Consider the following 26,574-nt stretch of genomic DNA (forward strand, 5'->3'; position numbering starts at 1 on the left):
ACAGAACTACACACAGGTGCCAGTGGGTTTGGGATCGGTGCTGTTCTGGTGCAGATTTTGGATGGAACAGAGAAGGTTATGGCTTATGCTTCTAGGACACTTACAAAAGCCAAGAGAAACTACTCGACTACAGAAAGAGAATGTGTTGCTGTGAAATGGGCCTTTTGCAAATTTTGACAGTATCTCTATGGAAGGCCATTCACAGTTGTTAGAGACCATCATTCGCTTTTTGGTAGAGAGGTCTTAAGGATCCAACAGGACAACTCGCCAGCTGGGCACTACTTCAAGAGTATGACATTACCATAATGCACAAAAGTGGAAGAAAACACCAAGATGTGAACTGTCTCTCAAGAAACCCTGTGCAAGACCATGAAGACTGTGAAGAAGTTAGTGACTGTCTCACTGCACTCCAGGATCTCTCTGCTGAGCAGAAGAAGGATGCCAAGATATATCAAATTTTGCTTGCCTTAAATCGGTCAGAAGACGTAAAAGAACAATTTAAGGTAGTTAATGGATTACTTTGCAAGAAAAACTTTGATCCTTTTGGAAAGAGGTGGCTATCAGTGATTCCCAAACACATGCACTTAGATGCTCTACTGAAATTCCATGACGCACCTGAGGCCAGACATTTAGGACTTATTAAGACATACGATAGGATCTGCAAGAGATTTTTCTGGCCAGGTTTATTTAGGAGTGTCCGTCACTATGTAACACACTGTCGAGAGTGTCAGAGGAGAAAGACAGTTCCTCAGAAACCAACTGGCCGACTCATACCAGTTCCATCTGCTGAAACACCTTTCAAGCATGTTGGGATTGACCTTCTTGGACGATTTCCAACATCTGCTAGTGGCAATAGATGGATTATTGTTAGCACTGATTATCTGACATGCTATGCCATTACAAAAGCTGTGAAAACAGTCGAAAAATTACAGGTAGCCAAATTCATTGTAGAAGACATTATATTAAAACACAGTGCCCCAAGGTCGTTAATTATGGATGGAGAGAAAGTTCTTCAATCAAATCTTGTGACAGAGATAAACCGTCAGTGCAACATTACTCATCACATGACGACTGCCTACCATCCACAAACTAACGGGCTTACTAAATGCCTTAATAAGACCTTGGCCGACATGCTATCAGTGTTCGTCAGTGTTGAACAGGGCAACTGGGATGAGGTGCTACCTTTCGTAACGTTTGCCTACAACACTGCCAAACAAGACACCACAAGATTTACACCATGTTTCCTGGTGCATGGGCATGAGGTGATGACGACAAGGGACACTGTGTTTCCATTGCATCCTGATGACGTGGACAATGACTACATCAGCCAGGTGTTCAGCAGAGCTGAGGAAGCTCGGCAGTTAGCTCAACTCTGCACACTGCAGGCTCAAGAAAATGACCGCCGAAGGTATGACGCAAGCCACTGCCCTGTTGTCTACCAGCCTGGTGACCTTGACTGGATCTTCACTCATGTTCGGAAGGTTGATCTCTCTGAGAAGTTCCTCAGGCGCTACTTTGGACCTTATAAGGTTGTAAGACAGTTGTCTGATGTTACTTATGAATTTGAAGATTGCCTCGATCTGCAGTGTAGCGGCACCACCGTTTAAGATGGGAAAAAGTTAGCTTTGGTGCAATATTTCGGAGTGCACAAATTACAGCCAGGTGCAGGCCTGTTGATAGTAAGTTACACTGCCAGCAGTTGTGAAGTAGAATTGAGGATACAGGTCCGTCGAACTGTTGAAAAGGGTAAACGCAGCAGTTTGCATGGTGCAAGTACCAGGCAGAAGGGGCCCACTGGCCTACCTAGGTGTTACGAAAACATGACTCGGAGCAGCACATTAGCAAAACACAGGTGCAAAGCCGCTAATAAATAGGCGCCAGTTCACTAACAAGGCATTCGAGTGTGGCAGCTCTCCTGAACAGTGGGGTGTATCATACCACTGGCTACACGCAGCAGCCGATGGGGCGCCAGCATTCCAGTCCACGGTGGGTCACTAGTTCGATCCTCTGAGGCCAACGCAGGGTCCGTAGCCAGCCAGCGGCAGGCCACGCCACGACTTGCTACTGTGGGCAGTGTTGTTGGCTCCAAAAAACAACGGATGCATCCTGAGGCGAAGGCCGCAGATTCGGACAGCGGATCGTGGGCACTTATTGTCGCTGCGATCCTAGCCACGCCAGCGAGGAAGCACGCCGTGAGCCTCCCTGCAGCTTCCCGCAAGTGGTGCTGAGACAACGGGGATGGAGACCGTTGAGTTGACTGCAGACGCCTTCTGACATCATCACAACTCTGCGGCCGTACAAGGCCGACTCACAGCTGTGCGTTGCGTGGGTCGCTGAGGCAGGCATTCCGCGCCAAACTGTTTTGCAGGCAGCGAAGTGGTGGTCCTCAGCATTGTGGGACCCAGTGACACAGATCGAGAGGAATGGGGGCACTGTAGCTGGAAATAATAAGTCACTTGGGAAACTCAGATGAGTTTTAATAAAGCGCATCCTGACAGTTTCCATCTTCGTCAAACTTCCCTTTACATTTGGTGTCAGAATAGCAGACATCATCTGTACAGTACGATGTTTGAGCCCCCCACCTGCATTACACTCACAAAATGTGGTGAGTGTTGACCAATTTTTCTTTTTGAGTATTGGATGTTTTCTTTCTTTTTTTGTTTGTGTTTTGAGTATGGCTCCTGGCAGGCCATTTTAGATGTTTTGCATAGGCTATTTTTTTTTTTTAAAAAAAAAAGAATAAATGTTGGGGCAGTAAGATGTTGTCTTGTACTTAAATGTTTTGTTTTGGGACTAACTGGGAACTAAAGCAACACAATGGCAGAGTCAGGGATGCAAGGTGTGTCAGATTTTGTTTGGAAAGGTAGCACAATTGACAGCAGGCGGTAAGCAGTTCAGAAGTGAATTAACATGAAGGAGTGAGTGGCAAACTGCATCTGATTAGTTGTTGCCTAGGTTGTCGCAGCAGGAGATTGATTGAGCCACTGCGAGTTTGCTTATTCTGTTTTCTGCTAAGGCATCTGAGGATTTGTGTTCATTTGTGGAGGACTTGGAAACTTCAGCTGTGATGAATGGTTGGTCTGATGAACAGTTGTTACATGTAGCCAAGATTAGATTAATGAGCGATGTGAAGACATATGTAACGTGTTCTGAAGCCTTAAGGAAGGCGGGACAGTTTAAGAAGTTAAAGGAAGGGCTTTTACAAAGGTACAAGAAACAGAATAGTGCTCAGTACTTTAGGGAGAAGTGACAAAGAGACAGGGGGAGATGATAGAGAAATTTGCAGACAGGATAAGGGAAATTAACAAGTATACTTACGAATTGGGTCAGAGCAATGAAGTGAACAGTGTTCTGTTGCAGGAGGCCGAACAAAGGGCACTTGATGTATTTTTGAGGTGGTTACCAGCGCATATGTCATGGAAAGTGCATGAAGGGATTCTGAAAGATTTGTATTAAGCCATTCAGCTGCCAATTCAACGTGAGAAAAGAGACATGGCAATGGGGATACGTGATAGACAAGCAGTGTTTACAGCAGGTATAAAATGTTAAGAGTGTGGTCATATGGGACACGTGCAGAGGCATTGTACCCAGTCACTGAGGAATAGAGGAAGGGGTGGGAATCAGCGCCATGGAGGATGGAAAAGTGGAGTTAGTAGAGGCGGACAGTCCTTAAACGGCAGAGGGGGCCCAAGACCTTCCTAAGGGAGCTCCCGTTTAATTTCAGTGCTACAAATATGTATGCAGAGGTGGAATCTTCTGTGGTAGGATCCATAGGAACTAAAACATTTAAGATTTTGGTGGACACAGGGGTGCAAGTGTCAGTAGCTACAAGGCGTTTAATGGGATGAAGGAAGTTAGACCCACCACGTTATAGGTTGTGTGGAGTGGGGGATAAGGAGGTCACAACTTTGGGGTCAGTGACAGATGACTTTCGCATAGGGAAAGTCCGATTTGATGCATACACGGAGGTAGTACCATGAGTAAGCAAGGGCTATGACATGATCCTAGGAGCAAGTTTACTGCATCAACATCATGCCAAAATTGACCTTAGACAACGAACTGTGGAACTTCGTGGAATGTTATTTTAGCTAGGGGAAAATGTTGTGGATGCAGAGCTGTCACGAGGGGCATTCAACGTAATGAACAAACCAATTGAGCCGCGTACGTTAGCATTAAGGCTTAACTCTCATGAGTGTGTGTCTAGTGGCGCCAGGAAGTCGCTTTGGGTAAGTGTTGAGTCAAATCTACCTGTGGGTACAGTACATGTTATTGAACCATTGGTGGATAGTGAATTTTTGAATCCATTAGGTTGTTTGGTGAAACTAACTATTGTATGCATACAAAAGGGAAACAACGGGTGAGTAGTCCCCGTGAACATGCATAATTTTAGTGCTGTAGATGTGAATTTGGGAAAAGGAGTTTTAGTAGTGAATTTGGATGTACCAGATGTCAAAGACTGGTTTTCAAGAGGTAGGCATAGCGATCAACCACTAACTGCTGATAGAACTGCATTGCATAACAAAGTTAAGTATTTGAAAGGAGGAGAAAAAGAACATATGGAATGGGAAGAGAATATGTTGTGGGAATTTAAGGATTTGTTTTTTCCGCAAGGGTCATTACCAGCTTCTCCATTAGTTCAACATAGGATACCAACAGGGAACAAAGACCTGTTTACCATAAACCATACAGAATACTGAGGTGTTTGCAGCTGATTGTGGAGGATTTCATTGATCAGCAGCTTGCTTACGGTATTATAGACCATAGTAATAGTTGCTGGTGAGAGGGCATTGTCGTTGTGCCTAAAAACTCTATGGATGGAACTGTTGTGACTACCAGTACCTCAATAATGAGACAATAACAGACGCATACCCCATTCCAAACATATCAGAGACTTTGGATCACTTAGGACAGTGCCAGTATTATGATGGATTTGACAAGTGGCTATCATCAGTTAGAGGTGGTTACAGAGGTTCATCCAAAAACTGCTTTCTCTACACCTGGTGGCCCTTACCAATACATTAGAATGCCATTCCATTTGAAGAATGCTCCAGCAACATTTCAGAGGTTGCTAGATGGTGTTTTGAGGGGTTTGAAACCATGGTAGTGTCCTGTCTGTTTGGATGGCATTGTAGTGTTTTCAAGCAGTATGGAGCAGCATAGACAGTGGTTAAGGGAAGTCTTCATGAAGTTAAGAGCAGCTCATTTGATCGAGCCTGGGGAAGAGTCATTTTGCATTGGAAGAAGTGAAATATTTAGGTCATATCATCAGTAAGAACAGAGTGGAAACAGATCCGAGGTTGGTACAGGCTGTAAGGGATTTTCAGGAGCTGAAAACAGTTAAGTAAGTGCAGTCATTCATTGGAATTTGCAATTTCTATTGAAAGTTCATGAAGGGTTTTGCAGATTTACCACAGCCATTGACGCAATTGTTACTGAAGGGTGTGAAATTTGAGTGGACAGAAGAGTGTCAGAAAGCGTTTGACAAACTGCAAGATGTGTTAACATCAAGTCCAGTTCTTGTGTTTCCAGATTTTGAAAAGGAATTTATTCTAGCATGTGATGCATCGAATCAAGCATTAGTGTGTGTTCTTAGTCAGGAAATTGATGGGAAGAACATCCTGTAGCCTATGCGTCTAGGCAGTTGAATGCAGCAGAGAAGAATTACTCAACAATAGAGAGAGATGCTATGGAATCACATATTTTAAATGTTATTTATATGGAAGAAGATTTCGGGTAGTGACAGATCATGCTGCATTGAAGTGGTTGTTAGGGTTGAAGAATCTGTCCACTAGACTTGCTAGGTGGGCTGTGAGGCTTAGTGAATTCGACTACGAGGTGGTGCACAAGCCTGGGAAGAAGCACGGTAATGCGGATGCACTGAGTAGAAAGGTGGCAAAAGTAGAAGTCATAGTTTATGACCTATGAATATGCCAAGAATTACACGACACTTAGTTAAATTATATCGGGCACAGCCACAATTTAATATGTACAATGGTCTTTTGTGCAGGGAAACGAAGTTAGGGCCAAGGGTAGTAGTGCCAGCAAAACTGAGGGATGAGGTTTTAAAGGAAGCACATGATCATGTGTTATCTGGTCATGGCAGTTGTAGAGCGACAAATAGGAGAGTGGTGGAGAGGCATTGGTGGAGAGGTAGGAAAGTAGATGTGGATCAGTATGTCAAGAATTGTATACCATGTGTGCAGAGAGCAGATTTGAGTCGGAAACGGATACAGCTACAACAACTGCCAGAAGCGTCATGTCCATTTTCTTTGTTGGAAATTGACGTCTTAGGACCTTGAAATCAAACACCATCGGGGAACAGATTCATTCTGACAATAATAGACCATTTTTCGAGGTATGTGGAGGTGGTGGCTACGCCAAATCAACAGGCAGTAATGGTCGCACAAGCGTTAATAAACAACTGTATTTTGAAGTTTAGTGTACCAGAGACAATTATTACTGACCAAGGCACCAACTTCATGTCAGATTTAATGAAGGAACTGTGTAAATCGTTGAACGTAAAGAAGATGAGGACGAGCACGTTGCATCCACAGGCGAACGGAAGTACAGAATGGGTACACAGAACAATTGGGAAGATGCTGAGTTTTTATGTAGATTCTCATCACCGTCAGTGGGATGAATATTTGAAGCATACTGTATGTGCATACTGTGCAAAAGTCCATAACAATACCGGTTTGTCCCTGTTTGAGGTAGTGTGCGAGCGAAAAATTCCGTCAGCATTTGATTTAGTGAAGCTACAGAGAGGAAGGACCAATGAATCTGTACGTCAGTTGGTGAGGACAATTTGAGATGTTTGGAAATAGGTACGAATGGTGAATACAAAGTCTTTGGAAAGGCAGGAAGACACAGGGAAGCGGAAAAGAAGTTTACTGCGGTACAGAGTAGGGCGATGGGTAATGCCTACCAGCCCCTATACACCAAAAGGGAAAACGAAGAAGTTCATCACGAGGTATCAAGGACCATACCAAGTAGTTGAAACCACATCCCCTGTTAATTTTAAGCTTCAGCTGCTAACTAGAACGCCGATAGTACATGTTGGGCGGTTACGGCCTTTTAAGGGTTGCCTGGATGTGATTCCAGGCGTGTCACAGGAGGGGAAGAGGAAGAAAGAGAGTGGAGAGAGGTGTTCCGTGCAGAGGAAACCAGGAAGATAGAGTACAGCATGACGTATCGTATGCTTTGTGATCCAGAAAGTAGTAGAGCTTTTGTAGATTTTTTTTCCTTGTTATGTGTCATTGGGTTTGCGAAGGCATTGTATTTTCATATGTTGTATATGTTTTGGAGTATTGTGAACCTGCTATGGACAGCAGTCTGGTTGAAGAGGGAGGAAGGGTGATGGTGATCCCTGTCCTCAGGCCAGTGAAGAGGGGAGCATTGAACAAGTTCGTAGAAGTAAAAACTGAGGAAGTATGGCAGATCTCGGCAGTTAACAGCCAGTACGCCAAGATGACAAGGAAGGAATTATGGAGGTGCCATAGAGGGAAGGTAACAGTATGCCCAGCCAGGATGTTACGCACCAATCCGTACACATGCATTGTGCAGTTATTTTTAGCCAGGAGGGAAGAAAAAGACTGTCCAAGGGACATCATAAAGCCAAAATTGAGCTTGCAACGGGTCAGGATGCATTGGATCTTCTCCACCTATGAAAAATTAGTAGTAGTAACAAGTTGTTTCGAGCAGGGAGTATTTGCTGAAGTGAAACATATAGAGCTCGAGGGGAGTTTAATTTTAATCAATGGAACTGCATGTAACATAATAGAACCAACCTTCCATCTGCCAGCATCAATTTCAGGAGTCACTCAATTGAATGTTACACAACCACAGCTGTACTGGCCAGAACTAACTTGAGAGTTTTTGCCAAGGCAGAATCTGACCTTGTTAAATCAAACTCTGGAGTCTAGTATGTTGAGATCCATAAACCAGTTAATTTCAGAGCAAGAGGGGCGCATATCAGCCAAAAAGCTTGTGCAGCATGTTGCTTAATATAGGGAAAGACAACGCCAAGTAACAATCCTTTTGGGCACCTCTGTGCCAAGTGCCATCGCAGCCTTAACTCTTTTGTGTGTTGTTTTCATTCTGATCAGGCAGATAGCCGATTCCAAGAGAGAACCAACAGTAGTCCAAATCCCAATGGATTGGATACTGAGGGCATGAGACGGGTAGGTAAGGGGTTCATCGAGCATTAAGTGGACTCCAGTAAGGAATTTTTACATTTTGTCTCACGTCGTGTTTTAATAGGACTAAACCACATCAAAGTATTCTAATAGTAGTAGTAACTATGTCAGAAGTAAGTGCCAACCCAAACAAGTTAAGAGTAGTTAGAGGTCAACCCAGGGACCGGATCTTTCCAAAGAGGGGAATAATGTAGTGGCACCACCGTTTAAGATGAGAAAAGATTAGCTTTGGTGCAATATTTTGGAGCGCACAAGCTACAGCCAAGCATGGGCCTGTTGACAGTAAGTTACGCTACCAGCGGTTGCGAAGTAGAATGGAGGCCACAGGGCCGTCGAACTGCTGAAAAGAGTAAACGCAGCAGTTTACATGGCACAAGTTATAGGCAGAAGGAGCCCACTGGCCTACCTAGGTGTTATGAGTACATGACTCAGAGCAGCACGTTTAGCAAAACAGAGGGGCACAGCTGCATTTAAATAGGCGCTGGTTCACCAACAATGCATTAAAGTGTGGCAGCTCTCCTGAACAGCGGGGTGTATCATACCACTGGCTACACGCAGCAGCCGATGGGGCGCCAGCATTCCAGTCCATGGCGGGTCACTGGTTCGACCCTCTGAGGCCAATGCTGGGACCATAGCCAGCCAGCGGCAGGCCATGCCATGGCTCACTACTACGGGCAGTCTCGTTGGCTCCCAACACATGCCGAAGGCAGCCCGAGGCGAGGGCTGCAGATTCAGATGCCGGATCACGGGCACTTATTGTCGCCACGTACCTAGCCACGCCGGCGAGGAAGCCACCATGGGCTGCCTTGCAGCTTCCCGCAAGCGGTGCTGAGACAACGGGGATGGAGACCGCTCAGTCGACTGCAGACGCCTCTTGATGTCATCACAACTCCGCAGCCATGCAAGGCTGACACACAGCTGTGCATTGCTTGGGTCACTGAGGCAGCCATTCTGCGCCAAGCTGTTTCACAGACAGCAAAGTGGTGTCCTCAGCATTGCGGGACCCAGTGACACAGACCGAGAGGAAATCACTTGGGAAACTCGGATGAGTTTTAATATGGCGCATCCTGACAGTTTACACCCTTCTCTAACATACCTCTGCAGCAGTAAATCCAACTCTTCATTGTGGATGCATGATTACGTCCGACCTCCTGCAGGAAACTGACAGTTGCAAGCATGGAGGACATCAACAGGGACTGCAAATAGGTGGCGCTAAATGGGAGTGTGGGTCGGTCTAGAGGCATGTCTCGATAGTCTGCACCGTCACGATAAAGATGATAGGGACGTGGTTAATGCACGTCCCTAGCAAGCAGGAGATACCCAATTAGAATCCTGGTCCAGCATACATTTTAACTTATTGCCACTGACTCCACATTTAGTCCCAATGCAGCTGTCACTGATAGTCACTTCCCTTTTCTTTCCTGTCTGCCCTCTCCACCTTCAATTTACATATAATGTATCACAGCTGTGGATTCCACGTGATGTCTGTTCTTTTGGACATATCTGAAAGAACATCACCACACATTTGTATAAAACTCTTATCTGTTATCAAAAACAGATCTAGAATACAGATAGTACCATTTTTTCATAATATTTCAAGTAATAATTACTCTTTCATGCACTCTGAAAGTTGTCTGAAAAAGTGGCTCACAGCATTTTGTCTGTGTCAGTTCTTTACTGGACTTTTGCACTGGCTGTGCTTTCCCACTGACGTGTTTTGTGCTTTCGAGCATACATACATTGATGAGAAAAAAATTGCAGCACCAAAAAACAATTAATGTACAGTAACCAAAGTTTGGTAATATATTTGTCTAGGTTACATATTTAAGTGATTAACATTGCAAGATCATCGGATAATGTAAGCACAAGATAAGTCTTTGCAAATGTGAAATACTGATACATTAATAACCAGTGTAACTGCCAGAATGTTGAATGCAAGCATGCAAATGTGCGTGCATTGTGTTGTACAGGTGCTGGATGTCGGTTTGTGGGATGGAGTTCCATGCCTGTTTCACTAGGTCAATCAATACAGGAATCAGTAATGCTGGTTTTGGATGGTGCTGGAGTTGTCATCCAATGATGTCCTGTATGTGTTCAATTGTAGATGGATCTGGTGATCGAGCAGGCCAAGGCAACATGTTGACACTCTATAGAGCATGTTGGGTTACAACGGCAGTATGTGGGTAAATTTTAACTTATTGGAAAACACCTCTGGACTGCTTTTCGTGAATGGCAGCACAACAGGTTGAGTCGTCAGACTGATGTACAAATTTGCAGCCAAGGTGCATGGGATAACCACGAGAGTGCCCCTGCTGTCATACAAATTCACACCCTAGACCATAACTCCAGGTGTAGGTCCAGTGTGTCTAGCACACAGACAGGTTGGTTGCAGGGCCTCAACAGTCCTCCTCCTAACCAGCACATGGTCATCACTGGCACCAACATAGAACCAGCTTTCATCAGAAAACAACTGATCTCCACCATGCCCCCCTCCCCCTCCCCTTTGCTTAATGCCACTGAAATCAGAAATGGTGGTGGCCTGAGGTGAGTGGAATGCATGCTACGATGTGTCTCGCTCAGAGGTCTTCTTCATTGAAGACATACATGACTGACATCAGCTTACCACATCGAGTCTTGTCTGCAGCTCGTGGCCTAGTGTCCAGTGTTGCTGCCTCCGAATCACAGGGGCCCGGTTTTGATTCCCGGCCAGGCTGCAGATTTTCTCTGTTCAGGGACTGGGTGTATGTGTTGTCATCATCATCATTCGTGACACTGGGTAGATTGGACTGTGTAAAAATTGGGACTTTGTACGGGCGCTGATGACTGTGCAGTTGAGCGCCGAAGAAACCGATCGTCATCATCATCATCAGACATCAACACATCCAGTCTTCAAGATAACTAATACTCATGGCCATTGAAGTGTGTATTTAAAACAAACCTGATTAATATTGTCATAGTGGTGGTATGAGTGCCTCTCCTATGCGAGTGGCATGAAATTTCAATAGGCATCATCTTTCAGATACAGAAACATGCCAACCAAGTATCATTTATGTCACAACTCCTCCTTAGCATTGTGAATTGTTTTCCTTCAGTGTACAGCATATTGTACATTAACTGTCATAAGTGTAAGGGGAAGAAATTTATAATATGTACGATCTAATGACATGGAAACATTTTGTGGCAATGACATACTGCATCTGTTAGTTGCTGTGGTAACCAAGCACCTGTATTTATTTTGTAGCACTTTTAAGTCACCCTTCACCTTGAACTGTGTTTTAAATGTAAGGAATAAGTAAGGTTTACACACAGAACATGTCAAAAGTGGAAAATAGTTTGTCTTATTTAAATGCCAGAATAGTTCCTTTGTAAATAACATATCATACCTCCTTCACTAATCTGAACTTGGGTATCTTATGGTCTCATTGGCAGTTTCCTCACTGTTTCTGCATGTAGGAATAAGTTACAATGGGAAGCCATGGCATGCCATTTCTTATTGTGTATTGTATATTTAAACTTGAGGTATATAACATGACGCATTTGAGACTAGTATGTCATATTGTCACAGACGAAGCTGAGTAGCACCGTGGTGTAGTGGTTATGATACTAAACTGTTGCATGGAGGGTTGCGAGTTCAAAACTCACCTGGATTGTACAATTTTAATTTCTATATTCAGTTCGAGTATATTCTAGAAGTATCCACAAATGTCAAGGACCATTGTACTGGAATGTTCTGTAGCTGTATATATACGTATGTGTTCTGGCTGGAGGCAGTTCGCTCCGCGCTCTTGTATGTGCAAGTGCTGAATAAACCTTTGTTAAGCAAAGTTAGTGTTCATCATTTATGTAATTACACCTTCTTCTGTGTGGCAATATTTATGTGTTACAGTTATGGAAATGTGTTCATTTGCTGTAATCTTCTAAAGAAATTTGAATCAGTTTCATTAAAAGTGGTATCTATTAAGCAAGATGTATGGTAAAGGCATTTATTTGGGTTGATGATAAAGTTATACTTATCTACTCAAAAAAAAAAGTTACGTTATTAGTTTGTTGTTTGTTTGCAGGTATGGGACTGCAGTACTGTAGCGCACCACCAGAAGAGCTGACACGAAATGGCGCAGTCTGTGGATAAAATTGAGTACCGTGCGGTAATTCGTTTTTTACTTTTGAAGGGAAACAGTGCTGCAGCAATCCACGCTGAGCTGGTGAAAGTGTACGGCAGCAACGCACCGTCTTATGACACAGTGGTCAGGTGGCGCAGGCGCTTCAAGTCAGGTCAGACGAGTTTGAACGATGAAGAACGGAGTGGCAGGCCTTCTCTCACGGACGAACCGGGAATCACAAGTGAAGTGGAGGCTCTGGTGCTTGAAGACAGGCGTATAACGATTGAGGCAATAGCAGAAAAAAGTCAGAATCAGTCACGGATCAGTTTTCAACATGTTGCATGACGTTTTGAACATGAAAAAGGTCGCTGCCTGCTGGGTTCCGAGACAGCTGACATGCGTTCAAAAAGCATGCCGAGTTGAGGCGGCAGCAGAAATGTTGCAGTTGTGTCGGGCTGATCCGGTTGACTTCTTTAGCCGCCTAATCTCTGTGGACGAATTTTGGGTGTACCACTATGATCGCATGACAGAAGAGCTAAACAAGGAGTGGAAACGAGGTGAACTACTACCTGCAAAAAGGGCTAAAATGCAACAGTCGTCTGGCAAGGTGTTACTGAGGGTATTTTGGGACTGTCGTGGTGTGCTGCTGACAGATTATGCTTGTCGGGGGCAAACTGTCACAGGGACTTACTACTGAAACCTCCTGACAGAGTTAAGGGACATCATCAGGAAGAAGCGTCATGTGAAGCTGTCGAAGGGGGTGTTTCTGCTCCATGATGACACCCCATCTCACTCTCACCGGGACACACAATCATGTGCTGCTGATCTGGGCTATCAGATTTTCCCACACCCACCATATTCTCCTGACATGGCCCCAGGAGACTTCTTCCTCTTTCCTAGGATGGAGAAAATATTGCGTGGCAGACATTTTGAGAATGACGATGAGGTGACTATGGATGTGGAACATTTCTTGAACAGCCAGAATGAAGACTTCTATGACAATGGTCTCCATCAGATCATCCGTCGTTGGGAAAAATGTATTGCATTGGAAGGTGAATATGTAGAGAAGGACTAACACTATTACAGTCTCGTGACAGTCACAACTTGATTATTTTGAGATGTTACCTAAAACTTTGACTACCCCTTGTAGGTGATTGGAAAGTAGTTTACGAGCAGGAATCTTTTTTTTTTATTGTAGCAGTGGAAAGAAAATGTGATGACAACAATTCAGCCTATTAAGACTGTTAGGGGGCTTATTCATAAAATATATTCGACAGTAAGTAATGTTAAAATACTATGTTTTCTTTTGGACAGTTTGTTCATCGATCTGTAAGGTAGTCTGCTCAGATAAGTGTCAAATGTTGTGGTAAATGTGTAAATAATCAGTACATACAGTCACAACAACTTGCTATTAATAGTAAATGGCTATTATTAGCTCGTGAAATGTTTGTGACTGGAGTGGTATTCATTTAGTTGTGGTCTTCAGTAGCAAAGTAAAATAAGTATGTAATTATCATTGATTTTGGCACCAGTTTCTGAAGGAGTTGATATTAATGTCTCTCTTGAAAAATAGTTTATGAGGACACCACAAGGCACAAGTCAGTGCCCTCAGCATCAGACCAGATTGTAGCTTGTATTTTATTGGTCCTGTTCATATAAAGCAATATATGCATAAGACATTGGACAAGCGAGCTTATAAATAGACAGATGGTAGTGATTTCTTTGCATATTTATTGAAAATTAGAAATAGTACACTTCATGCATTAAGTATTATATAATACTCTTCATAAATTTACAGTCTTCATTTGAATAAAAGCACTGATGCCGTAAATATGACTAAAAATTTTCCAAAGATTTTGACCTCGGTAATTGTTTTTGTTACGAAGTTTAACTCCCTTGTGGAAAGTACCATTTTGGCACAAGAATGTGTTGATTTGGGTCATATGTAAGTTTTTGTTTCTTTCTGGTAAAGTAATCATGAATATCACTTTTTTTTAATCTGCAGTCCTTACCGTATCTATTACATTTATTTTAAATAAGTTAAGGCTTTCTGTAATGCCTCTGCAGCGATCTTATCTAGAGACTCATAAACCTCTATATTTGCATCCAAAGTTGATTCTAATGACACTGTTTTTCCAGTTTGAAAGTGCTGACAGCTGCTTTAGAGTTTCCGAGAAAGGGACCCCATATTTAAGGTGAGAATGAAAGTAGGCATGATTGCATTCATTACTGTTTCCTTGCTACAGCAGGATTTTAGTGGGGAGTAGAGGTGGCATGTCTTGCTCAATTTTGCATTAAGGTATTTAATATGTTCATTCCATTTTATATTGCTTTGCAGCTATAGTCCTAAAAAATTTGGTTTCTATACTACTACAAGCTGGTACATCATTGATACAGACATGAGGGATCAACATGTTCTTCATTTTAGTGTAACAGCTTTTTCAAAAAAATAACACAATGGAAAATCCATGATCAAATAATGATAATATTATGAAAAGAATAGATTGTTTAATTGGATAGATGAAATATGCTGGCCAGTGTGGCCGAGCAGTTCTAGGCACTTCATTCCAGAACTGCGCGACTGCTACAGTCACAGGTTTGAATCCTGCCTCGGGCATGGCTGTGTGTGATGTCCTTAGGTTAGTTAGGTTTAAGTAGTTCTAAGTTATAGGAGACTGATGACGTCAGATGTTAAGTTCCATAGTGCTCAAAGCCATTTGAACCATTTTTTTAGATAAAATATCTACTCACCAATCGATGACAGAACACACACATAAAAGACTGTTGTAATTGGCAAGCTTTTGGAGTCAGTGGCTCCTTCTTAGGCAGAAGGGTTGAAGAGGAAGGAAGAAGCATGAAGGACTGGAGAGGTCTTGGAAAAGGGGTAGATTTCAGGAAAGTCACCGAGAACAATGGGTCAGGGAAGACTTACCGTACGGAACAAGAAGGATCCAGATAGGTACGAGAGATGAAAATTTGCTAGTCATGGAAGATTGGAATTCGATAGTAGAAAAAAAGAAGACAAAGAAAAGTAGTAGGTGAATATGAACTGGGGGTAAGGAATGAAAGAGGAAGCCACATGACAGAATTTTGCATAGAGCATAACCTAATCATAGCTCACACTTGGTTTAAGAATCATGAAAGAAGGTTGAAACTTCCTGGTAGATTAAAACTGTGTGCTGGACCAAGACTCGAACTTGGGGCATTTGCCTTTCGCGGGCATACAGTGTTAATCTGCCAAGAAGTTTCATATCGGCGCATGCTCTGCTGCAGAGTGAAAATCTTATTATGAAAGAAGGTTGTTTATGTGGAAGAGGCCTGGAGACACTTTAAAATTTCAGATAGATTATATAAGGGTAAGACAGAGATTTAGGAACCAGCTTTTAAATTGTAAGGCATTTACAGGGGCAGATGTAGACTGTGACCACAATTTATTGGTTATGAACTGTAGATTAAAATTGAAGAAACTGCAGAAAGGTAGTAGTTTAAGAAGATGGGACCTGGACAAACTGAAAGAACCAGAGGCTATAGAGAGTTTCAGAGAGAGCATTACCGAATGATTGACAAGAAAAGGGGAAAGAAATACAGTAGAAGAAGAATGGGTAGCATTCAAAGATGAAATAGTGAATGCAGCAGAGGATCAAGTAGGTAAAAACACAAGACCTAGTACAAAACTTTGAGCAACAGAAGAGATATTGAATTTAATTGATGAAAGGAGAAAATATAAAAACGCAGTAAATGAAGACAAAAATGAGTACAAATGTCTCAAGAATGAAATCGACAGGAAGTGCAAAATGGCTAAGCAGGGATGGCTAGAGGACAAATGCAAGAATGTAGAGGCATATATCACGAGGGGTAAGATAGATACCACCCATAGGAAAATTAAAGAGACCTTTGGAATAAAGAGAGCTGCCTGAATGAGTATCAAGGGCTCTATGGAAAACCAGTCATAAGCAAAGAAGGGAAAGTAGAAAGGTGGAAGGAGTATAAAAATGGTCTATACAAGGGCAATGTACTTGAGGGCAATATTACGGAAATGGAAGAAGACGTAGATGAAGATGAAATGGGTGATATGACACTGTGTGAAGAATTTGACAGAGCACTGAAAGACCTAAGATCAAACAAGGCCCTGGGAGTAGACAACATTCCATTAGAAATACCGATAGCCTTGGGAGAGCCAGTGCAACAAAATTCTAACATCTAGTGAGCAAGATGTTTGAGGCACGCGAAATATCCTCAGACTTCAAGAAGAATATAATAATTCCAATTCCAAAGGAAACAGGTGCTGACAGGTGCGATAATTATCGAACCATCAGTTAAATAAGTCACAGCTGAAAATACTAACATGAATAATTTGCAGACAAATGGAAAAACTGGTAGAAGCCAACCTTGGGGAAGGTCAGTTTGGATTCTGTAGAAATGTTGGAACATGTGAGGCAATACTGACCCTACGACTTACCTTGGAAGATAGATTAAGGAAAGGCAAACCTCTGTTTCTAGCATTTGTAGACTTAGAGAAAGCTTTTGATGATGTTGACTGGAATACTCTTTCTCAAATTCTAGAGGTGGTAGGGACTAAATACAGGGAGCGAAAGATTATTTACAATTTGTATGAAAACCAGATGGCAGTAATAAGACTTGAGGGGCACAAAAGGAAAGCAATGGTTGAGAAGGGAGTGAGACATGGTTGTAGCCTGTCCCCAGTGTTATTCAATCTGCATATTGAGCAAGCAGTAAAGAAAACAAAAGAAAAATTTGGAGTAGGAGCTAAAATCTATGGAGAAGAAATAAAAATTTTGAGATTTGCCAGTGACATTGTAATTCTGTCAGAGACAGCAAAGGACCTGGAAGAGCAGTTGAACGGAATGGATATTGTTTTGAAAGGAGGATATAATATGAACATGAACAAAAGCAAAACGAGGTTAATGGAATGTAGCCAAATTAAGTCGGGTGATGCTGAGGGAATTAGATTAGGAAATGAGATACTTAAAGTAGTAGATGAGGTTAGCTATTTGGGGAGCAGGATAACTGATGATAGTCGAAGTAGAGAGGATATAAAATGTAGACTGGGTATGGCATGGAAAGCGTTTCGGAAGAGGAGAAATTTGTTATCATCAAGTGTAGATTTAAGCATCAGGAAGTCTTTTCTGAAAGGTGTTGATGCAAGTGCTGGCCCTGTGAAATCTTGCTCTCATTTTTGGGATGGCACTTTGTTTTTGAGACTATTTCTGATTCTCAAGCACAACAACTGCTTGCCACTTCACTTCTTCATGGCTATCCTGTTCCTGTCGAGGCCCATAGAACTCTGCATTCTTCCCAAGGTGTTATTTACACTGGGCTGCTTGACTGTCTGACCGAGGCCAAAATCCAAACATACCTCTCTGATCAGGGTGCCATAGCCATCCATTGGGTGATGAAAAAGGTAGGTTCCTCCTTGATGCTCACACACACTCTTTTCCTCCCCTTTGATAGAGTGGTACTTCCTTCTAAGATCAAAGCCAGCTATGAAGTTATCACAGTCCAACCATACATTCCGACCTCAATGAGCTGCTACCAGTGTCATCATTTCAAACACACTCAAATATCTTTTCAACACTGAGCCAAATGTGTAACCTGTGGTAGGGATGCACACCAGGGTGATTGTCTGCCTCCTTCTCCATGCTGTCTCAACTGCAACGGCGACCGTGCCGCCACCTCTCGAGATTGTCTAGTGTATCTCGATGAGCAGGCTGTCCAGGAGGTCCAGGTAAAAGAAAATGTTCCTCACCCGGTCACTCATAAGTTATTGGCTAGTCGCAAACTGTGTTCTACTGTCTGGCACTTATAGTACTGTTCTTGATATGTCTCGCTCCATGCAGACATGCAGCCTCAAATTCAGCTCTGAGTTGTGAAATTGTCCATTGTGAAGATGGCATTGCCATCCCCTCGTCCAGCTGTGCGACAAGCCATCAAACTCTCACCTCAAGGGGTGAAGTCACCAGCTACACAGCCGGCAGTCTGGAAAGGACAGGAGGAGTACTCCCCTGAAGACTTCCTCCGTACCTCCAGCCAACCAACAGCCAAGTCTTCCTCTGCTATCCAGAAAGGCTCAAAGGAGTCCAACAAAGGCAAATAGTCTTCTCCTTTGCCAACTCGAACATCCTCTTCGGCAGTGTCGCCACGTGATACCTACGCCCGGCTGGCCTCTGTGTCACTGGGAAGTCATGCTGCTCATACGGGATGACATGCATAGTCAATAGTCAACCATCTCTCTGACTACCCGTCTTCAAGCTGTTGCAGTTCACCTTTTCCTTCCTCACTTGACCTTTTCCCTTTGTACTGTTTATATTTCTCCATCATTTGTTGTCACCAGGTCAGACTTTCTCCAGATTATCGGGCAGCAACATCACCTCTTTCTGCTGCTTGGTGACTTTAATGTGCACCTGTCTGAGAGCTGTCCTCTTGGCTGACCTCCTCAATCAACTTAACGTCCTCTGCCTTAACACAGGAGCACCCATGTTCCTTTCAGACTCCACCCAACCTATTCCCATTTTAACCGATCCTTCTGCACTGCCCACCTTGCCCTCAACTCGAGTGGTCTGTTCTCTCAGACACATACTTGGGCGACCATTTCCCATATGCTATCCATTTTCTGACTCCTACCCCACCTACATGCTCATCCAAATGGCAGCTTACTAAGGTCAACTGGGTCCTTTACTCCTCCCTGATGACCTTCAATGAACAAAATTTCCCCAGTTGTGATGACCAGGTAGAATATGTTACAAACATTATCCTTACTGCCACAGAATGTTCCATTCCTCACACATCCTGTTTATCATGCTGTGTCCATGTCCCTTGGTGGACTGAGGTGTACTGCAATGCAATTCACATATGGAGATGTGTTCTCTGCGTGTATCATCAGTTGCATGTACAGTGCCGTTGCATTCTTTGGGATAGAAAAAAAGCTAGCTGGATTTCATTCATTAGTTCTTTTAATAGTTCCATTCCCTTGTCTGTTGTGTGAACCAACCTGCGATGGTTTTCTGCAACCAAGATCCATTCTTCAATTTCTGGCCTGGCAGTAGCAGACGATGTCATAATGGACCCTATTGCTGTCTCCAGCACCTAGGGCCATCATTTTGTGAAGATTTCGTGTTCCTCCCGCTATCACCCTGCCTTCCTCCATCGGAAACGAGTGGAGGAGGCTTGGGTAATACCCTTCTCTTCTCAGAATCATGAGTGATACAATGCTGCTTTTACTATGAGGGAGCTAGGTCATGTTCTCACTTCATCCGGATCCTCCATTGCAGGGCCAGGTGATGATCACATTCTGATGTTGCAGCACCTTTCTCTTGTGGGTAAGCACTTTCTGCTTCATATGTACAGCCACCTCTGGACACAGAGATACTGGCATGAAGCCAGCTCATACCAGTACCTAAGCCCAGTAACGACAAACACCTGCCTTGTAGCTACCACCCCATCTCTCTCACCAGCTGTGTTTGCAAGGTGATGGAATGCACGATTCATACCCAACTGGTATGGTGGCTCAAGTCTCGCAATTTACTATCAACTGCACAGTGTGGATTTTGACTGCAATGTTCTGCAGTTGACCATCTCATCACTTTGTCCACCCATGTAATGAATGGTTTTCTGCAGAAATCCCATACTGTGCCCATGTCTTTTTTTTTTTTTAATTTGGAGAAAGCCTATCACACCTTGGAGGTAGCGTTACAACATGTGCTAAAGGGCTGGTATCCTCCATACTCTCTACACATGGGGCTTACATGACCACCTGCCCCATTTCCTTCAGGGTTTTTTAACAGGCCAAGTTTTCAAGTTTTCACAGTCCATGAGGGTTCTGCCTTGTTGGACACTTTTATCCAGGAAAATGGTGTGCCTCAGGGTTCCATCCTGAGCGTCGTCCTCTTTCCTATCACCATTAACACTACAATGGCCTGTCTCCCACTGGACATCTCCGGCTCCCTTTTGTTGATGATTTTGCCATCTATTGCAGTTCTCCACAGACCTGTCTCTTTGAGTGGCGCCTTCAGCAATGTCTCAATCATATTTACTCATAGAGCACCAACAGTGGAATTCATTTTTCCACTGACAAGACTGTTTGTATGAATTTCTGGCATTGCAGTAGGTTTCTCCCACCATCTTTACATCTTGGGCCTGATGCTCTTCCATTTGTTGAAACTACGAAATTCCTCAATAGGAAACTCTCTTCATCCTCCCACATGTCTTACCTGGCAGCATGAAACTTCACGACTGAACCTTTTTGTACACTGATGGCTCTTAGACTGACCGTGGTTTCGAGGGTGCCTTTGTCATTTGCACCGATGTTTTTTGGTATCGGCTCACAGCACACTGCTCAGAGCTCTTTGCCCAGTATCAGGCCACGAAGTATATCCAGCGACACAGGGTTTTCAGTTGTGTCATCTGATCAGACTCTCTCAGCACTCTTCAAAGCCTCTGTGTGCTGTATACTGCCCATCCCTTAGTGCACCGGGTCCAGGAAACTGTCACTTGCTCACTCTTGATGGGGTCACTATGCTGTCTATGTGTGTTCCTGGTCATGTCAGTCCGACAGGAAACAAGACTGCTGCCAAGGCTGCAGCCCTCGTACCTCAGCCCACTAGTTCCTCTATTCCCTCCGATGATCTCTGTGTTTCCAGCTGTCAGTTGGTGGTGTCACTTTGGCATCGTCACTGGTCCTCACTTCATGAGAGTAAGCTCCAGGTTATTAAGCTTCGCCCAACGGCTTGGACAACCTCCTCTAGGCTCTCCCACCACGAGAAGGTCATTTTAACTAGGTTGCATATTGGGCACTGCCTTTTTAGCCATCATCATTTGTTAAGTGGTGCTCCCCCACCAATTGGTACACATTGTGCCCAAGTTTTAACTGTTCGCCATTTCCTGATGGAATGCCCATTTTTTAACCTTTTACATTCCCGCTTGGGTCTGCCATCTGAGTTATCGACCGCTTTAGCAAATGATGCTCAGGCTGTCAGCTGTGTTTTACTTTTTATCCATCGTAGCAATATGGCGAAAGCCATTTAAATTTTAGTTCTGGAACTATGGTGTATTTTATAGACATTTCTCCACATCCCAGTCTTTAGCTGTCTTCTCGTACTTTGATTGGGCTTGATGTGTAGTCGTTTTTTAACTCCTCTCTGTCTTCATCTTCTACAGTTTTTATGTGAGAGAATGTGACCCTGGTTGTTTGTATGCCCAAAAACAAAACACTTATGAGGCGCAGATTTTATGATTTGATAGGATGTTTTCAGTGCGAGACTTAGGGGAACTCGGTGATCTGATTAACACTATTTATGTACAATCAGGCTAACTACTACACTGAAGGCTAATTCTAAACACTAGAAAAAACAAAGGGTGCAACTGATTGCACTACAGAAGACTGTCTGGGTCCATGGGGTGACAGCTAACAGAAACAGCAATTATAGCAGCATTGTAAATTTTGAACTGTGAGAGCAGCTTTCCAAGTGAGGAAAAACCGACTTCTCGAAGCTTGCCCGAGGCTGGTGATGAGTGACACGGAGTTGGTGCCCCAATGATCTGCCTGAGAATTTTGTCTTAATACAAAAACATTGGTTCTTTAGGAATTGTGGTGGTGCATTACCTCTCCCTTCCTATAGTCGACCCGCTAACCCATTGCCACTTTACACGCTTCAGTCAATCTGACGAGTGGCTCTGTACATGCAGAACGCCTCTGGCAACCATATTCAAATTCCTCCCCTTCTCCTCCTCTATAGGTGGGGTATGTCTGGACTTTACATTAACAAAATTTAAGTTTGGTAGCAACAGCATGCATCTGAAAGCTAAACTTCACTTATCTTCCTCTTATGGCTAGCAATAACAGTGTTTTTTTTTCATCGAAACTTCCTGGCAGATTAAAACTATATGGTGGACTGAGACTTGAACTCGGGACCTTTGCCTTTCGCGGGCAAGTGCTCTACCAACTGAGCTACCCAAGCATGACTCATGCCCCGTCCTCACAGCTTTACTTCCGCCAGTACCTCGTCTCCTACTTTCCAAACTTAACAAAAGCTCTCCTGCAAACCTTGCAGAACTGGCACTCCTGAAAGAAAGGATGTTAAGTTTGAAAAGTAAGAGATGAGGTACTGGCAGAAGTAAAGCTGTGAGGACAGGGCGTGAGTCGTAGCTCAGTTGGTAGAGCACTTGCCCGCGAAAGGCAAAGGTCCCCCCACGTTCGAGTCTTGGCCCGGCACACAGTTTTAATCTGCCAGAAAGTTTCATATCAGCGCACACTCTGCTGCAGAGTGAAAATCTCATTCTGGAGTGTTTTACGTCATTTGGCCCCACTCAGATGACTTTCGTGAGGGCACCGCTGTTGTAGCACTGTTACCTGTGTAAACCCACTGACGTTGTGGTTCTCAGGGGCAAATATCCAGCTTGCTGCCTCTGCTAAGATATGCCTTTTTGTGACCACATTCTGCTATGACGACTGGACAGTAAGTGGAGTTACTAGTTAGTTCTCCCCTGGACAGCTACCATGAGCATCTACAATTTGCAGGCCTCTACCATTACTGTTTGCCTCTAGTATCCTAAACACTAACACTTTTGCCTGCTCTCTACATTGTGTCTCTGATTTCCTGTTTTGGAGTGCCATTTCTGTCTTCCAAAAGCCTTAAGTTTAACAAAGTACAAGTCATTGCACCGTCAGTATATGATATCTCCCCCGGTGGGAAAAATTTATTGACAATCACATGGCATTGATCACTTTAGTCCTTTTTGTATCTTGCACTTTGTGAAACTCATTTTTCATTTCACTTTGGCACACACATAGACATTCATATAAAACATTTCATTTTTCAGTGCACTTTACAAACACATAGGTACATACACGAAAAAGCATCAGTAAAAATTATTGGTTAAAAGTTTTTGTTTTCTGCATTACAGGTAGTATTCAAAGTAAAAATTTGTTTTGTCTCTCTTTTTCTTTTTTCACGATACATGTACATATACACATCAATGTTTATTCATTTATTTTTTCTTCACATTACATGTTCATAATTAAGTCACTACAGAACATTGCATATCATGATTACAATTATAAATCAGAACAAGAACACTAAATTTACAATATTCTTGTATTCATTTTCCCTATGTGATTCACAACACTAATTTCTTATGTACTAAGGGAGTTTTGTAGTGCCTTGTGTTGTCTTTGACCTCTGCATGGAGCTGGCAAAGGTAGCGAGCCTCTTTCCATTCCTTTCAACATATACTTAAAACATCCTCTAAAACAGTTGCAGTATCTGCACAATGTATAACATAGTGGTTTATACTTAAACTCAGAGGTAAGACAAGAATGAGTAACATTACCAAATTATTTCCTTCTCTTTCCTTCTCATCCCATTCGGTAAGTCTCCCCTGACCCATGGTTCTGGGTGACTTTCCCAAATTCTACCCCTTTTCTTAGACCTCTCCAGTCCTTTTCCTTCACCATTCTTCCTTCCCCTTCAACCCTTCTGCCTGAAGAAGGAGCCACTGGCTCAAAAAGCTTGACAATCACAACAGTATTTTATGTGTGTGTTCTGCTGCCACTTGGAGAGTAGATTTTTTTTTTTTCTATCCAATTAGATAATTTATCTAAAAACAAAGATGATGTGACTTACCAAACGAAATGCTGGCAGGTCGATAGACACACAAGCAAACCCAAACATACACACAAAATTCAAGCTTTCGCAACAAACGGTTGCTTCATCAGGAAAGAGGGAAGGAGAGGGAAAGACGAAAGGATGTGGGTTTTAAGGGAGAGGGTAAGGAGTCATTCCAATCCCGGGAGTGGAAAGACTTACCCTAGGGAGAAAAAAGGACAGGTATACACTCGCACACACACACACACATATCCATCTGCACATACACAGACACAAGCAGACATTTGTAAAGGCAAAGAGTTTGGGCAGAGATGTCAGTCGAGGCGAAAGTACAGAGGCAAAGATGTTGTTGAGAGACAGGTGAGGTATGTGCGGCGGCAAATTGAAACTAGAAATTAGCGGAGATTGAGGCCTGGCGGATAACGAGAAGAGAGCATATACTGAAGGGCAAGTTCCCATCTCCAGAGTTCTGATAGGTTGGTGTTAGTGGGAAGTATCCAGATAACCCGGACAGTGTAACACTGTGCCAAGATGTGCTGGCCGTGCACCAAGGCATGTTTAGCCACAGGGTGATCCTCTTTACCAACAAACACTGTCTGCCTGTGTCCATTCATGTGAATGGACAGTTTGTTGCTGGTCATTCCCACATAGAAAGCTTCACAGTGTAGGCAGGTCAGTTGGTAAATCACGTGGGTGCTTTCACACGTGGCGCTGCCTTTGATCGTGTACACCTTCCGGGTTACAGGACTGGAGTAGGTGGTGGTGGGAGGGTGCATGGGACAGGTTTTACACCGGGGTCGGTTACAAGGGTAGGAGCCAGAGGGTAGGGAAGGTGGTTTGGGGATTTCATAGGGAGCGGTTGCTTCATCAGGAAAGAGGGAAGGAGAGGGAAAGACGAAAGGATGTCGGTTTTAAGGGAGAGGGTAAGGAGTCATTCCAATCCGGGAGCGGAAAGACTTACCTTAGGGGGAAAAAAGGACAGGTATACACTCACACACACACACACATATCCATCCGCACATACACAGACACAAGCAGACATTTGTAAAGGCAAAACACAGACACAAGCAGACATTTGTAAAGGCAAAGAGTTTGGGCAGAGATGTCAGTCGAGGAGGAAGTACAGAGGCAAAGATGTTGTTGAAAGACAGGTGAGGTATGAGCGGCTGCAAATTGAAATTAGACATTAGCGGAGACTGAGGTCTGGCGGATAACGAGAAGAGAGGATATACTGAAGGGGAAGTTCCCATCTCCGGAGTTCTGACAGGTTGGTGTTAGTGGAAAGTATCCAGATAACCCGGACAGTGTAACACTGTGCCAAGATGTGTTGGCCGTGCATCAGCTTCATCAGGAAAGAGGGAAGGAGAGGGAAAGACGAAAGGATGTGGGTTTTAAGCATCATCAGGAAAGAGGGAAGGAGAGGGAAAGACGAAAGGTTGTGGGTTTTAGATAATTTTATTAATAATTGATTGATTTCGTTGTTATATTTGAAGGGTATGGGGAAAGACAATGGTAACCCTCAAATTTGAATTTTTCAAACCAAGAACAGTAAGACAGTGGTTAACCTGGACTACGCTAGGTAGTGTAATGAGTTCATAATATTGATGACAGATGGCAGCACAATGTTGATTTGTTTTTGTGGGAACCCACATACACTGGTGAGGAACAATGTTAATCCATGAATTCAAAATGGAGGCAGCAGCAGATTGTAGTGAGGGAAGTTTTTATATTTTTGTAATTTTATGTGAATTGTGTGGTGATTCCAGTGATTCTGACTGCTTCGATGATGATATTAATGATCCAGATTTCAATTTAAATGAGGAGATGGAAGATTCTACTTATATTAATTCTACTGCAAGGCAAGTAAGTCTTGTTTTCCAAATCATATTGTTAATTGCTGGTTACCATTATCTTTGTGCTAGCTAGTTAGGCTACTATTTTATTTCCATATTCAACTTTTTTAAGAGATCTTGATATGAAGATAGAGTCAACACATCTTTTAATGCAACTACATTGTCCTCTGTAAATCATGGGATGTTTACAAAAAGAAATTTTCTCATAGTTGTGGGTTACCATTTTATTCATCTTATCATTGATGAGGTTATCATTTTATTGGTTAACAGCACTTTTTTAATATTGCACTATCCATGCAAAAATACTTTTCTAAGAGAATGAAGGGGATTGCAACAGAACTGACCCTAGGATTAAAGATGTCACAATGAAAACAACAAGAAAAAGAAAAAAGCTAGTGAACAAACAACAACAGAAGAAACTTGCAAGGAATAGTGGACTTGAATATACTACAAAAGAAGGTACAGTGATTCAGGCAAGATTTAGTTGGAATTTCCCGTAAATATTCTAAAAAGTGGTTTGAACGGATTGGGGAGAAGCTTATACAGAGTATAAACAAGTCATTCTGGCACATTGGGGACTTTGATAGAGAAAATGCTTATTTCTTTGGTTCCATGCAGCTAGAACCCATAAAAATAAAATACACAGGCAATGAAATTAGCAGGCGTAACAACACTGTACAATACAGTGTTATGAAAGATGGCTGAAGCACTGATGCCTGTAAAATTTTGTTTTTAAGCATCCGTGGTTTGCAGCACAAAAGAGGTAGAGTAGAAAACACACAATCCAATATGTTAGCAGGGGCTA

General features: G+C 43.1%; 1 protein-coding gene across 1 annotated transcript in view; it reads left to right on the forward strand.

Moving 5' to 3' along the window:
* The window catches only part of LOC124616650 (serine/arginine repetitive matrix protein 2-like), a 146,527-nt gene that overhangs the window by 118,503 nt on the left and 1,450 nt on the right, over positions 1 to 26,574 (forward strand). Inside the window, exon 32 of the mRNA XM_047144979.1 lies at positions 25,683 to 25,779. Within this exon, the coding sequence (XP_047000935.1) occupies positions 25,683 to 25,779 (97 nt within the window). The remainder of the gene's footprint in view (positions 1 to 25,682; positions 25,780 to 26,574) is intronic.

This window comes from Schistocerca americana, chromosome 5, assembly GCF_021461395.2.
Source record: "Schistocerca americana isolate TAMUIC-IGC-003095 chromosome 5, iqSchAmer2.1, whole genome shotgun sequence".
NCBI lineage: Eukaryota > Metazoa > Arthropoda > Insecta > Orthoptera > Acrididae > Schistocerca > Schistocerca americana.